This window comes from Halyomorpha halys, unplaced genomic scaffold, assembly GCF_000696795.3.
Source record: "Halyomorpha halys isolate HHAL.00 unplaced genomic scaffold, Hhal_1.1 Scaffold431.1, whole genome shotgun sequence".
Lineage (NCBI taxonomy): Eukaryota > Metazoa > Arthropoda > Insecta > Hemiptera > Pentatomidae > Halyomorpha > Halyomorpha halys.
Genome location: NW_027108145.1, coordinates 504082 through 517771, shown reverse-complemented (window position 1 = coordinate 517771; position 13690 = coordinate 504082). Strand labels below are relative to the sequence as shown.

Sequence of the window (13690 nt, the reverse complement as noted above, 5' to 3'; positions counted from 1 at the left end):
CTCCCTCATTCTCTCCGTGAGTGAGCTGCTTACAGAACTTCCTGCAGAGGCCAGGAGCTTACAATTCTGTAATAAAGGCATATTAGGAAGTCTGCTGGTATTCTTTACAATTTCACCATGAACCACTAAAGGAAGTGTGTTGTGTCGTATTCAGAACTTTTTATTAATATTACTTTTTATTTATTGATAGATATTACAATCTGTCACACACTTTTGGGCACTAGGTAAGAGTGATGAATGATCTCATACATACTAAAATTAAAAAAAAAAAAAAAAACTCTCTTAAAATATATACAAACAGAAGAATAAACAAAATGAACATAATCAAACTATGTGTATTACAAATAAATAAATAAAATAATATAGTCTCTAGTCACATTTACACTCTAATATACAATATTTACATAATCGACCTGAGGATCCCTGAGCCTACTCTTTCCCCCACGTGTGAGGGGTAGAGCAGAGCTCAAAAGATCCCAGCGCATCCCTCTCGCCACATCACTGGTAGTGAGCCAATGGAGGCTGAGCAAGTGCACTTGCCGCAAACACTCAACTTGAGTGGAGAATCTGACCATTGCCAGAACTCCAATTGTCCATTTTTATTTTAATAAGTCTCTTGGCCACTGCCGTTTCAACCTTCTAGGTGGGCTGTAGGGATGGGTGGAACAAGATAAGGTTTGAACCAAAGGATCAGGATGGTTGGAAAGGTTTATATGGAATTTTGAGAATTTGGTTGTATTCAGAACTAGTAAAAAAAAAATTGTCTATAAGTCATTGAAATCTTCATCCTCGAAACCATATTTTTTTATACAATCTTTAAGATAAATCTGAGACAGTAAGAGAACAATTAACATCACTTCGGCATAATGTTATGACTTATGTAGCCTAATATTATGATTAAATGTAAATGATTTTATTTAAATGTTTCTGACTGAACTATAATTTTACAAACCAGGTATCCTGAAGCAGATAAGGTTGAGGGAAACACGAGAAAAGAAAAAAAGCCGAAGGCTGCATTCTTCCAGGACAAGCTTATCTCTGAACATGGCAAAGGAACTTCTGCAGAGGATATGTTTATCAGACAGCAAGTCGAAATCCTGTGAGAACCTTCATGTCCTTTGAGCTTTTATAAACAGGTAAGTGTTGGAGTACTTAGGTATTCACCCATCAATTAGTAATTAGAATCAAATAACATTTATACGTGCAGTATTTTTAGTTGATTATAACTTTGTATTTTATTTTATTTTTAATCTTATTAATGTATAAGATAACTTAAACTGAAAACAAAAGTTTTATTCTAGGTTCAGAAATTGTTATTTATTTTTGTAAATAAATTTTACAATTGTAGTATTTTTACTTTTTAAATTAAGGTATTACTGTTATGGATTTTTTTAAAACTAAAGGGTAACTGTTATATAATAATTTTATTTAAAAAAATATTGAAAAGCTACAGTGTGATTGTGAATAGTACGTGTTGAGGCAGTGAATATACTATATACTATCACGATATAGCCGGTTTTAATGTTAAAACTTCACAATCACAGTAGCAACTGCATTTACTGTCGCTCTTAACTGGTAGGGTAGTTGTAATGATATGTACTATTAATAATAGTAATGCATCTACTATCCGTAGGTTAGTATGTAGTAGGTGAAATGTATCTACATTAACTGTAATGACAGCAGTAGCACTATCATCTCTAGCATGATAGTTGTCAATATTTGTGGCAAAAGTGAAGTGACATGTTATGGTTCATTTAAAATATATATATTTTTTTTAAAAAAACTATTATACTTTATTCTGGTAAAAATATAAATTCCTAAAAAATTATTTTTTTTTTTTCAACCCTCTAAAAAATATTTTGAAAATATATATTTTAAGGTTAGATAGATAAAAATTAAAAGATGATTGTTAAAAAAATTTTGAATATAAAAATTTCGATGAAATTAAAAAAACAAGATAAATATCTAATTGAATTTTTTTGAATTAAAAATTAATAATTACTACTTTACTTAATATTTAATTTATATTTTATTAACTCGTGGGCAAATTCACATTTGATAAATCCCAAGTTGGATTCATTTTTTCATAATTTTGTAACTGTTTAAAAATGTTTACTAAATGTTTATTGAAAAAACTTTAAAACCGCTTTGATCGTTGATTTTTGGAATAATGTTATATAATTTATACTAATATATTACTCAATAAGATTGCCTTAATTGATATATAAATGATTTTCAGGCAGGGGAGGCAGAGGCACACTTCGATCAATGAAGAAGAAGAATTCAAGCAAGATGTCAATGAGACGACCGGCATGTGAACATATCATTTGTTCCAACAATTATTTTTAAATTAAACCTAGATAATTCCATTAGATTTAAATATAAAAGAAATTATATATACAGTATCATATGTCCAAAAACTTAAAGAGACCTTTTATTTATATAACTCTGGATTATTTTCATAGTACCTTTCAAAGTATTTTCATTAATGTAAAAATTAAAAAGATAAATTCAGTATTTATCCAAATTCAATAAGTTTTGTATGAATCGATTATGAGCTCAAACAATCCACACTCTAAATCAAACCTATTTGATATTTTGTCAATTTAGCTACTTGTCTTTACGACAACCGAGACCAGAATTCCAAATATTAGCAAAAAAATGACAGAAACAACAATGCACCAAAATCACATAACACGCTTAGTTAAAATCTATCAAATTATTTTCCACGAATTTAAAGCAGAAAACAAAAATCAAATGCTATATTCTAATATCATATTTTCAAATGTGTTTATATATATACACACAAATGTATGTATGTATAAATGAGCAAAAACTAAACAAGAGTCATAAATTAATTGTTAAGATATGACTAGACTTGTATCTTTCACATTTGACAACAATCCTCTGTGAAGACACATCAACCAAAGATACATCACATTAAAGAAATCTAAACAGATAATGATGGAAAATGGAGGTAATATAAGAAACAACCTTATTATATCAGTAGTTATGTTGCCACCCTGTCCTATCAGTATGTTTAGATATTGAATTGATGTTCTGTGTCTAGTTAGTGTATTTTTATACAGTTGATGTGAGCTGTGCTATCTCTTGTTGATTTTTTCTCATTTCTATGGTATATACATATTCATACATCCACTGTGTGCACACCTATGTACAGAGTAAAACATACTACCCTCATTTAAAAAATACTAAGGATACCCTCGATTAATCAAATGCTACATAAAAATCAACGTATATGCAGTAATATAATCACTTATGGATATTCTTTAAAATTATTTCCGATCTCATCGTCTTTGTTTTTTAAAAATATTTTTTATATATTGGCTGTAGCAATTGCAAATAACTTTTTATGATTCCGTTCAGATAAATATATTTCGAGTTAATAGATTTATATTAGTATATTCTCGGATAAATAAATAATATGTATTTTTTTTTTTAAATAAAACTTATAGCTATATAAATATAAGTCGTACCGCTCGTACTTAAAAGGAACAGAATAACATAACCTCTAAATCATCTTTGATTATTCTTAATTCGTTATACTATTCTATAATACTAAACAATTTTATTAATTAAATTAATTGTAATTATTTTATAGTATCAGTGTTGCGAAACTAAAGTAGGTTGTATTTATAAAAAAAGATACTATTTCTTGAAAATTTATATTTAGTTGTGGTCCTCCATTAGCGCATGTAAGTATGGCCCAATTTTGTTTCCATCATTATTCTCTTGTATTTCCCAGTATCTCTTTGACTTTCTTGTGATCAAAGTGCTAACTATGAGTAACAGTAAGATTGACGTTCAGTTATTTTTAGTATCTTGTCGAATGTTATTATGGGTTATATACATCAGCTTGAGGGTCTCTGGTCCTCCAGATTAGGGGACTGTATATTCAGCACACTACATACCACCGCACATCTACACACCATCAGAACACACCCTAAGTAGCCTTTTTGTTTCTTTTACTTGTGGAAAATTGTTATACGGTAGTGTACTTAGCTTGCGCATTCCACTCTTGTAAATAAAGAGAACTATTTAATTTTCGGGACGTTATTTATAAATTTACACGATGTCATTCCAGCACTTGGATGAGCGCCTTAAGATGGGGCTGCACCTAATCGAACTCCATCTATCCTGTTGGTCTCGGTCTGTGTCTGCTTCACATCATTTTCTACCGGCTTGCCGATCTCGGGTATTCGAACCCTTTCCAACATGGAAAGTGCGTGGGGCCCAAAACCTCCTTCCACAAGTAGATGAACTCCCTCTTCCAACAAACGGGGGAAGTCTGACGCGACGAGGGTCATGATCTCGACAACTTAGCTCGGTGTCCTTTCATGGACCTGTAATTCAATGTCAAATCCTCTCTTGTTTGAATCAAGTCCCTGATGGGACTTCACATATGGAGCACGGGAGGTCGATATTTTTTACAAAGCTTTACAACTTTCTTCAGAATCCTCCGTGTTCTGTCAGGATATGTGAGACCATTGTCTAGGAACAGCCATCCAGCCTTGAATGGACGGTTGAATGGTGAATTGATGAAATTCCCCTCCTCTATGGAGTCCTTCTGCAGAAATTTCACCTATGGGTTCGTGGTTTCAGCGGAGTCCCTCCGACAGGACACCCGAACCCTGCCTCATGACATTTTTTTCAATGGCAACCTCAATGTGGATGGTGCTCAGGAGCATTACTCGGGCCAGTACCAGGACCGCTTCATATGACATCGTTCTGTACGACTCGTGACCCTACAGTTCCTAAAGAAGGACCGTGAGCCAGTCTCTGAATACTGATTAGTCTTTTCTTTATAACCTGCAGAAGGTTTTTGGATCCAAGCGGGAGATGTATATATCCAAGAGGGATGTGTTCCTCAGGATACTATGACGACACCTTTCTTAATGGTCCTCGTGGCAGGGTACCTGAGGACCTAAAAATCACCTCCTCTTTAATCCGTTCGGTCACCCAATCCTTCAGATACGCCAGGTGAGGGGTGGGTTCGAAGCTTTTCCTTGTCCTCACATCAAGGTATGACACCCTCTCACTTGGTCTTACCATTTCTCCTATGTCCAGGGTAATGGAGTGAGACTTGTCCGTAGAGCCTCTTAGGAGTATGGCCTAGGTCTTGGCATTTACGTCAGGTTGTCCGACTGGGGATGCGGTCCTAAAGAGGGAGTGTTGCATGGTGAAACCCAGACGTAATTCATTCTAAAAAATGAATTCTTTAAATTAAATGAGAGTAAATGCGATCAGAGCCTCTAGAATCATTTCCTCACTGTACTTTACTGATCAACTAGAGTCCCAAGTCCAATACAATAAGTTCTGTATGTCCTTTCCCATAAATGAATGGGAAGACTACGATTAGTGAAGAGTACACTGAGCGAATTATTTATTTATATTTTTAAACCCGTATCTAAACATTTCTGCCATTCGGAGCAGTATTATTACGGATAATCAACCTATTCTAACCAAAGGTCATGGGACCGCCACGAAATAAAAATCAACCCGCCCAGATTGCATCCGAACCGGCGCCACTGCAGATGCAAATTAACTAGGTGACGCCTTAACTCAATGAGGTTCAAAGGCCTCACACTAAGATCATGACTCTCCTAGTCGTCTCCAAACTCTGTCTAGACCTTCTGTGTAGTACGGATTGGATAATGGAAAAAAAAATGGTTCCCCCATTGGTGGCCGGAAATGAAGGGCTTTTGGCTCTATGATACCTTTCCAGAAATTAGGGTAAGTTTCATCGGTATGCCTTTCCTGAACCTCAGACACTGTTAGGTTTAGTTTTGTTTCTAAATTCAATAAAATTTTAAACTAAATTGATCTATGTACGACCATTTCTTTCGAACAAAATTGTCGTCATTGTTCCTAATTATGTTAAATGTCGTCAAAAATATCCGTTTTACGAGAATGATCATCTTGAACGAGTTTGAAGTAAATTTAATTATCGTTCGAACGTTGCTTTAAAAATAGCAGAAAACTAAAAATATTGAATAGTTCAATTTAAAAGAACACAATTGATAAAACTATTCAACTGGAAATTATTTTATAAGAAATCTTAAATAAATGAAAAGATTAAACATAAAAAGCAAACCAGGTGTAAATAAATAAGCAGAATTTAGTTCACATACATTTTATTGCAATGAAATAAAATTTAACTATTACCATTTAGACATTTTTTTGGGGGGGGTCTCTTCGTCTTTTATACGCCCAGTTTTCATTACATATCTTGTCTTTGTGATTATAGGTAATTAAAAATCTATATAACTATAACTATTTTTGGTTTATCCGCCAGAGAGAATTGCTTTATTGCCAAACTTCCCAAATACATTGGGTTTTTACAATACATAGTATAACAATCAATCCATTATCGGACATATATACAATGCATATATTTGATATAACAAACAATTTTTTTTCTACCTTTCCCTTTTTACAATCAATGGCCGTCTACACACTAAATACAAATATTCTAATTTTTTTATTGTTTTTCTATTTAACAATTACATTCCGTTTTACACTTTTATTTCAATTAATTGACAAAATTATCCTTCCCAATCCATTTTCTCAGACCCTATCCATTGTTCCTATAACGATGTTCGATCCGTTAAACGAATTTATAATAGATAGCAATGTAAAATTAAACCAAAGACATAATAGTCACAGTAATAGATCAGTTTACAGAAAAACAAATAAATTAAAAAAAAATAATATATAGATTAAAAAAAAAGTTAGTTAAAAGATAGATGAATAAATAAGTTAAATGAAATAATTAAATGAATAAATAAGTTAAAACACAAATCAACAGGTCCAAAATCTAAAAAACTAAGAACCAGAGATCCCAAACGTTTTCCATGGGCTAAATCGAAAGCTATTTAAATTCGTTCTAAATGGTTGGCCATTTAAAGCTCATTTTAGTTTGAAATTGAAATAATTCTAAGGAATTTAAAATTAAAGCTAACAATTCAAACTATCTCTCTCAAGAGCTTAGTTTTGATTTATTTAATAAAAATCGAAAAATGGTACTAATTTCGCTTAAAATCCAAAATATGGTTCTAGTTTCTACAAAAAAAAAATCCTTTTTTAAAGCAAAACCACTTATTTTTAATTGTAATTTTGAACCTATTATGAATTTTCTTATAAAATAATTTTGTAATTTTTTTTTTTTTTGTAGTAGACATTTTCGTAAAGAATTTTGAATTTTTCATTTTTATCCAGTTTACATTTAATTTATTTACTATTTTTATATTTCTGGTTACTAATATTTTCGCTACCTTTATTTTTATGTGTATTAAGGTGTTTTACATTGTTATAAACCAATCTTTCACTTCATAAAGAGAGGTTTAAATTTTAGCGGGCTTTAGAATGAAGTGAAATAATACAATAAAAGTTAAAAGTAACGGGAACGAATGTATAGGTACCAGTCCCACGAAGGATCGGTGAGTACTGGGAGAGTTCCACAAAAAGGAACGATTACGCCCACCTCTCTTGTAGCGGTTACGGTGGGGGGATGGGGAGGGGAGAGAAGAATGGTTAAGGGAGTGGAAGTAGTGCGGTTTTAGTTTGTGGAAGGCAAAGGATCCTACATCTCATGGTTAAATCGCAACAGGGCCCGTTTTGGTACAGGACTAAGTGCTTTGATTATTTAGGAATAAGCAACTTATTTTCACTTTTTCTTAAATTAATTTTTTTTTTCTATTGATGAAAATGATTCTAGAAATATGGGAGGTTTCACTTCCATATAAGAAAGTTTATCAGTATTTTGGTTGAATTAAATTTATTTTGAAACAAAAAAAGAGAATCGTTGGGATATGGTGTCATTGGAGTCACGCAATTTAAAATTTTAGTTTAATTTTCGCTTTTCATATTTCCACCTTTATACAAAAACAAAAAGCATTGTTAACCCTCTTTGTTTTATGTAATATCAGATGTTACAAATTAACTTACGCGGATAAATTTAAAATCATTAGCATTATATTATAAAGTATATATTCTAAATTTATAAAATTAAACTATACAAGTTTGAGGGTGAATGTAATTGTCGTCAAATCAAGTATTAGTCGATGTAGTAATCTAAATATTTTACACCTTTACTCAAACGGAAAAAGTCAATTTAACTTGTGTATCTAGGTAAAAAAAATTTTTCTTTGTTTTCACTCAGTATTGAATCATACTGCAGTTACTAATATGGTTACCACCATAGTTTAAAAATTTATTAGTAATTATTCCCTGATGGAAATTTACATGACATTATACATACTAAGAAACAGAGGACGTATGTTGGGGAATAAATTTGAATAAAATAAATTTTAAAAAAGATATTTTTTAGTTTCATTATTATGGTAGGATCGTAATGTGAAAGCGTGGTTTTCCCACAAAAATTTTTTTTTTAATACTTGAAGATTTAAGAATATCTTATACATATAATATCGTTCTTTCCTAAATCAATTTATCGTCAATTAATTATTATTATACTTTTTTATAAATAATATCCCAAAGGATAGGTGGTGTCCAATGTTCATGCCATTTTTCAATTTCAGGCGCTTTTTAAATATTGCTTTATTTAACTATCTTCTGGTTTTAAGGAAATATTCTAAAAGTGATGTACGTCGATCCCTGGGGGTCTTCGTGGGCGGGAAGGATAGCCCAATGTTTTTACAAAATATTGTTAGGTTCCTTCCTTTTCCACCTTCCTGTTGGGCGCAGTGGAGGATCACCTAGGGATTTGTCAAGTTGGCCAGTGGGGCCTTAGTTGAAACATCATCCTTAATTTATGTAAAATTAGGTACTATAGTGAGTTTATTGGGAAAAAAAATAGTTAAGAAAAAGAGGTGACCAACTGATCACTGAATAGAATTCCATATAATATTCTAATAAATATTGATCTCTTGCCAGCAATCCATCATGACATGGTGATGTGTACGGGCCATGTCGTAAAATCAAAATTTATAAATATCTATATCTATAAAGATCTATATTATTGACAATTTGATCTAAATAATATTTAAAATATTGACACTGACTGACTTTTACATGTCTTTCACACATACCTCAATATAGAACTTAGATCGTAGGGTAATAATTAATCCACCACATGTTACCAAACGTGACATTAATATATTAAAAGCAGTTACATTTGACAAAATAAAGAATTCCACAACAATTGATTTTATTGTTTAATGAATCTACCTTCATTCATTAACACTTCGCCTTACCGAATCAGCAATAGTTTCCTTCTAGCTTCTTACTTCTTATGGTAAAAAGTTCATAAATTGACTAAAACAATAAAATTTTATGGAGTTTTTTAATATAAAATGTTTTTGTACATTGGATTAATATATAATTATTATAGTTTCAATATACATATAATATTATATATGTATGTCTCAAATAAGAGAGAGAGAGGGTATGAGAAGAAGGAGAGGGAAGGAGAAGGAGTGACAGGGTGTGAGAGAGAATGAATGGGAGAGAGAAAGTGTGATGTGGGTCTGTGTGTGTTTATACGCGTTTATGTGTATATAATGAATTTAGTTCTAAAACTTTCGTGAACATTGGCTGTGTCTGTTGTTTAAAGGCCTATCTAACTATTTCTTCAAAATATTGTTGTATATAATAATGTTGGCATGAAGATAAAATTATTGAAAAAGGCCTAAAACTTTTATACTGTTTTCTCTGAAAATATATCAAGACATTAAGAATAACTATTTAATATCTTTTTAGAATATATGTTCAGTGATGCATTGCTTAATATGTTAGCTTATCTTCTAGGGAATATAATTTTATTAATCATTTCCTTTTTACCCAAGCTAATACCATTGATTTTATCTGGCGAATCAACTGTTGATTTGAATCTGAAAATCGATTGATCCATCTAAGTTTGTTGGCGTTATGTTGGTGTTGCCTGCAGACTGAGGGTAGGTACTATACAACACTATATCATATCTTTTACAACATATCTATATTCTATATTTATCGAGAAACATAATTAGTAGTCTTTGTTATCCCAACTGTAGATTGCCCCAGGTCATTATTTACCTTTTTAAAATAGTAGATTGGTGGTTATAATATTGTCAAATTTATGTTACCTCAGTAAGTTGGCAGTAGGTATGCACCCTTCAACCCGTCGTAGCAACTGTTTCATTCTCATTTTCAAAACTATATTTATATAATTTCACATTTAAGCTGTCTCATTGAAATTTCCAACCTTTGCTACTATTAAAAAAAATATTTAAACGAAAATGTATAAGTGACAAGGATTAAAGAAAAATAATGGACCAGGATGGATTGGACTCTTCTTACTTCTTTTTATGTGAATGCAAATTATAATTATTTGTTAAATATTTTCATTCCGTCCATTTATCTTGATAATTTAGGAATGCCAGTCTCGATTGAAAAAAAAACTATTTTGGACGGAGTCACTGTACCCTTGTCAACTATATATTTACTCAGGCTGTGTATTATAATAGTGTCGTCTCACTCTCTAACATATTTCTATAAATGATCAACATATTTAGGGGAATAATCTTATATGCATACTAAAAAGTATCACAAATATTGCAATGACACTTATACTAGAATATATATCCAAATGTCTAAAACGGTTTTTACCCAAGAATATTGTTCCTGGATGTACTGAAAAAGGCGTCCGTATTATGAGTTTGTCTCGTCATTTCTCATATTTTTCTCATTTATTAATTGTCATAGTGGAAACAGCAACTACTTAATAATGCTACGTAATCTACTATCTATATTCAACATCAGGTACCAAAATTATCTTTAACTGAAAATTTAGGCTCTTTTCATTGAAATAAACTTGGAAATGGTAGTTCTTTGATAGCGGCTATTACGTTTCATGTTTACGTGACTAATAAAAGAATCAGCAGTAGTTGATAATATGTTTTAGTAGGGCTGTGTAAATGTACCCTTAAACTATTAAACTTGTGAATACTATCACTGGCCTTCTATATTTGCCAGGATACATAAAAATAATAATCAAAGGAAATATAATAGAGAAAACGTAATAAATAAGGGAATGAAGAAGAAAGATGATATTTTTACAGATTAACTGGTCAAAGGCAATAACAGACGATCAAATATTTATAAACATTAAGCAATGCAATACTGTTTACTTGATATGCTACTGGCTGTTACATTTAACAACACACAATGTGTGTAATGCGGCTGTGTGTGAATGAGGGTATGCATGTGCTATACACCCATAAATTTTTGTCTACATTCATTGTCGCCTAACAGTGATAACCAAGAACTTTGTAATTGCAGAAAAATGGATTCTAAAAAAATAAAATGTATCAGGCTTACAATGAATTTCATTTGGAATTGGAAAAATAAAATTATATTTTTTACGAGACATCTTTCGAATCGAACAAATTTTAATAATTTATAATGGACTTCATATAAAATTATATACATTCATTGTGGGTCTTGAAACTCAAATCAATACCGTCTGTACCTTACATGACTGAATCACTGTCAAACACAGATATTATTTTCTATTATTTCAATCTTTAACCATTTTGTTTAAACTAACGATTATAAAAGAAAACTAATTTGTACGAAATAATTTATTTTTCCAAAAATTTTTAGCTATAATTCAGATAAGAATGCAAATGATATAGAAAAATAAAGATATATATATATGTGTGTATCGATGAGTGCGCGAGCATGTGAGTGTTTACAATGCACAAATCATTCAAGTATGTCTAAAACTTTTGACAACCTAAAGGTGTATCAAATCATGTAAAAATAACAAATAAAGCTCATTATTATAAAACAAAATTATGTATGTACTTTCCTTTCTTTTTTCTTTATAGTTTTTAGGAGGTAATGAGAAGAGGTCATACTAAATGTTAAGATAAAATACATGTATTTTGAACAGGAATATTCATTCAATGGGGTTAAAGGTAAGGTCTTACTGACTGTCAAAGAAGAATCAGAAGACAATTAGAACTGAACGAGTTTTATTTTTTATTTGGCTTGAACTTCACACAAAATATGCATAATGTGATATATTTTTGCTTGATAATGATTTAAAGCTAATTTATTTTATTATAATCTAATTCTAACATATATAAATTATAATAACTTATTTTAGTCTATTTATGATTATGATTATCTAGCATTTTTATGTGATTAAACTGGATCAAATAAAACAGACTTCTTGCTGATCTTTCATTTCTGGTATTAATATAGGATCATACAATAGAATGAGAGAAGTCTCAGATTTTAGCTGACACAGTCGAACTGTTTACCTGTACATAAGATCCTCAGTTGGCTGTCTACTGCTGTATCAACATTTCATTCTTTCCTTATATCCTATTTACCTGAAGGTTATAGCCTGCCACTATTTCTTTATTGATATGAAAGGCACCGAACAGGTATATTTCTTCTGTAATTATCTGTACATGATTAGTAATAATTATTGATAAAATGAATTAAATGATAAATTGAAGACAATTAAAAAAAACAAACAAGTAAATAATGGAGTTAAATAAAAAAAAAATTAATTAAACAAAATGAGACATACATTTAATTAAATAAATAAACTAAAAAAAAAAATTAATTTCATATAATGGTTTATAATTCCAGAGGAGAATATTGAGGAAAATTTATGACCCGGTTTGTACTAATGGGATCTGGAAGATGAGAACAAATGCTGAACTGGCAGGCATCTACAGGAACCTGGATATTATAAAGGTCATCAAAGTGGCACGGCTTCGATGGGCAGGACATTTATTAAGAATGACTAAAGATCAGATTCCTAGGATGATCCTAAACGAAAGGATATATGGGACAAGGAGAGTAGGAAGAGCCCGCCTTCGATGGATCGATCAAGTGGCAGCGGATGCCAGGTCTATCTTGGGAATCCGCAATTGGAGAGCAGCGGCAACCATTAGAGAGGACTGGTGAACAAAGATACAGGAGGCCTTGACTCTACAGGAGTTGTAGCGCCACAATTTGATGATGGTTTATAATTAATACACACTAATATAAGGAACAAAAAAATACGTTTTAGTAATTTTTGTAATAGTTTTTAATTTATAACCAAATGTATATTAATTATTTTTATAAGTTTAAATTAATCTTTGGATTTCATAATTTTTAAGTAGAAAAACGGACTTATAAATACGGAATAATAAAAAAGGCTGCCTGTGTATTTAGAATATTGGTATGAATTCGTGTTAAAATGAAATTATTTTATCTTTATTTTCTTTATCTAGTGTTTAAATTATTTTGCGATTATTATTATATTCATTAACTTGCTTGTACGGTGAATATTTCTTTATTACTGTAATATTTCTTTATTGCTATAATATTTCTTTATTATTATAATAATTTCTATTTATATATAATCTTATAACTTGTTCCAGACTGGTAGACTAATAAATTATATCCAATTAAATCCTAAAACTTTATATTAATATTTAAATTGTTCAACGTTTCCACCAACTTGGCCATTTTCAAGAACCTCTGTTAAAAAAAAACTTTATTTTAAATAATTAATAAATAAATTATTATTTATGAATTAACATGGCTTAGCTTTAAATTCACGGCCTCACATTCAACTATTAAAACTTTGCAACCTATTCTGCCCAGTTCTAATATAATAAGTCGAATTACCTATGAAACAATAGCAAAACATTGGACGCAT

The 13690-nt window shown here is 30.8% G+C and overlaps 1 protein-coding gene and 1 long non-coding RNA gene across 2 annotated transcripts; both read left to right on the top strand.

Moving 5' to 3' along the window:
• Positions 1–955: 955 nt before the first annotated feature.
• Positions 956–2425, top strand: LOC106682602 (GTP-binding protein REM 1; the record flags this gene model as incomplete). Its single annotated transcript, XM_014423545.3, is given in 2 exon segments — positions 956–1136; positions 2240–2425. A coding segment is annotated over 1 exon segment (167 nt), but the record flags the coding sequence as incomplete, so codon positions are not given.
• A 4880-nt stretch (positions 2426–7305) lies between these two features.
• LOC106682607 (uncharacterized) lies at positions 7306–13031 on the top strand. Its single transcript, XR_001343453.3, has 3 exons — positions 7306–7641; positions 12232–12416; positions 12628–13031. It is a non-coding gene; the product is annotated as an uncharacterized lncRNA (long non-coding RNA).
• Positions 13032–13690: the final 659 nt, after the last annotated feature.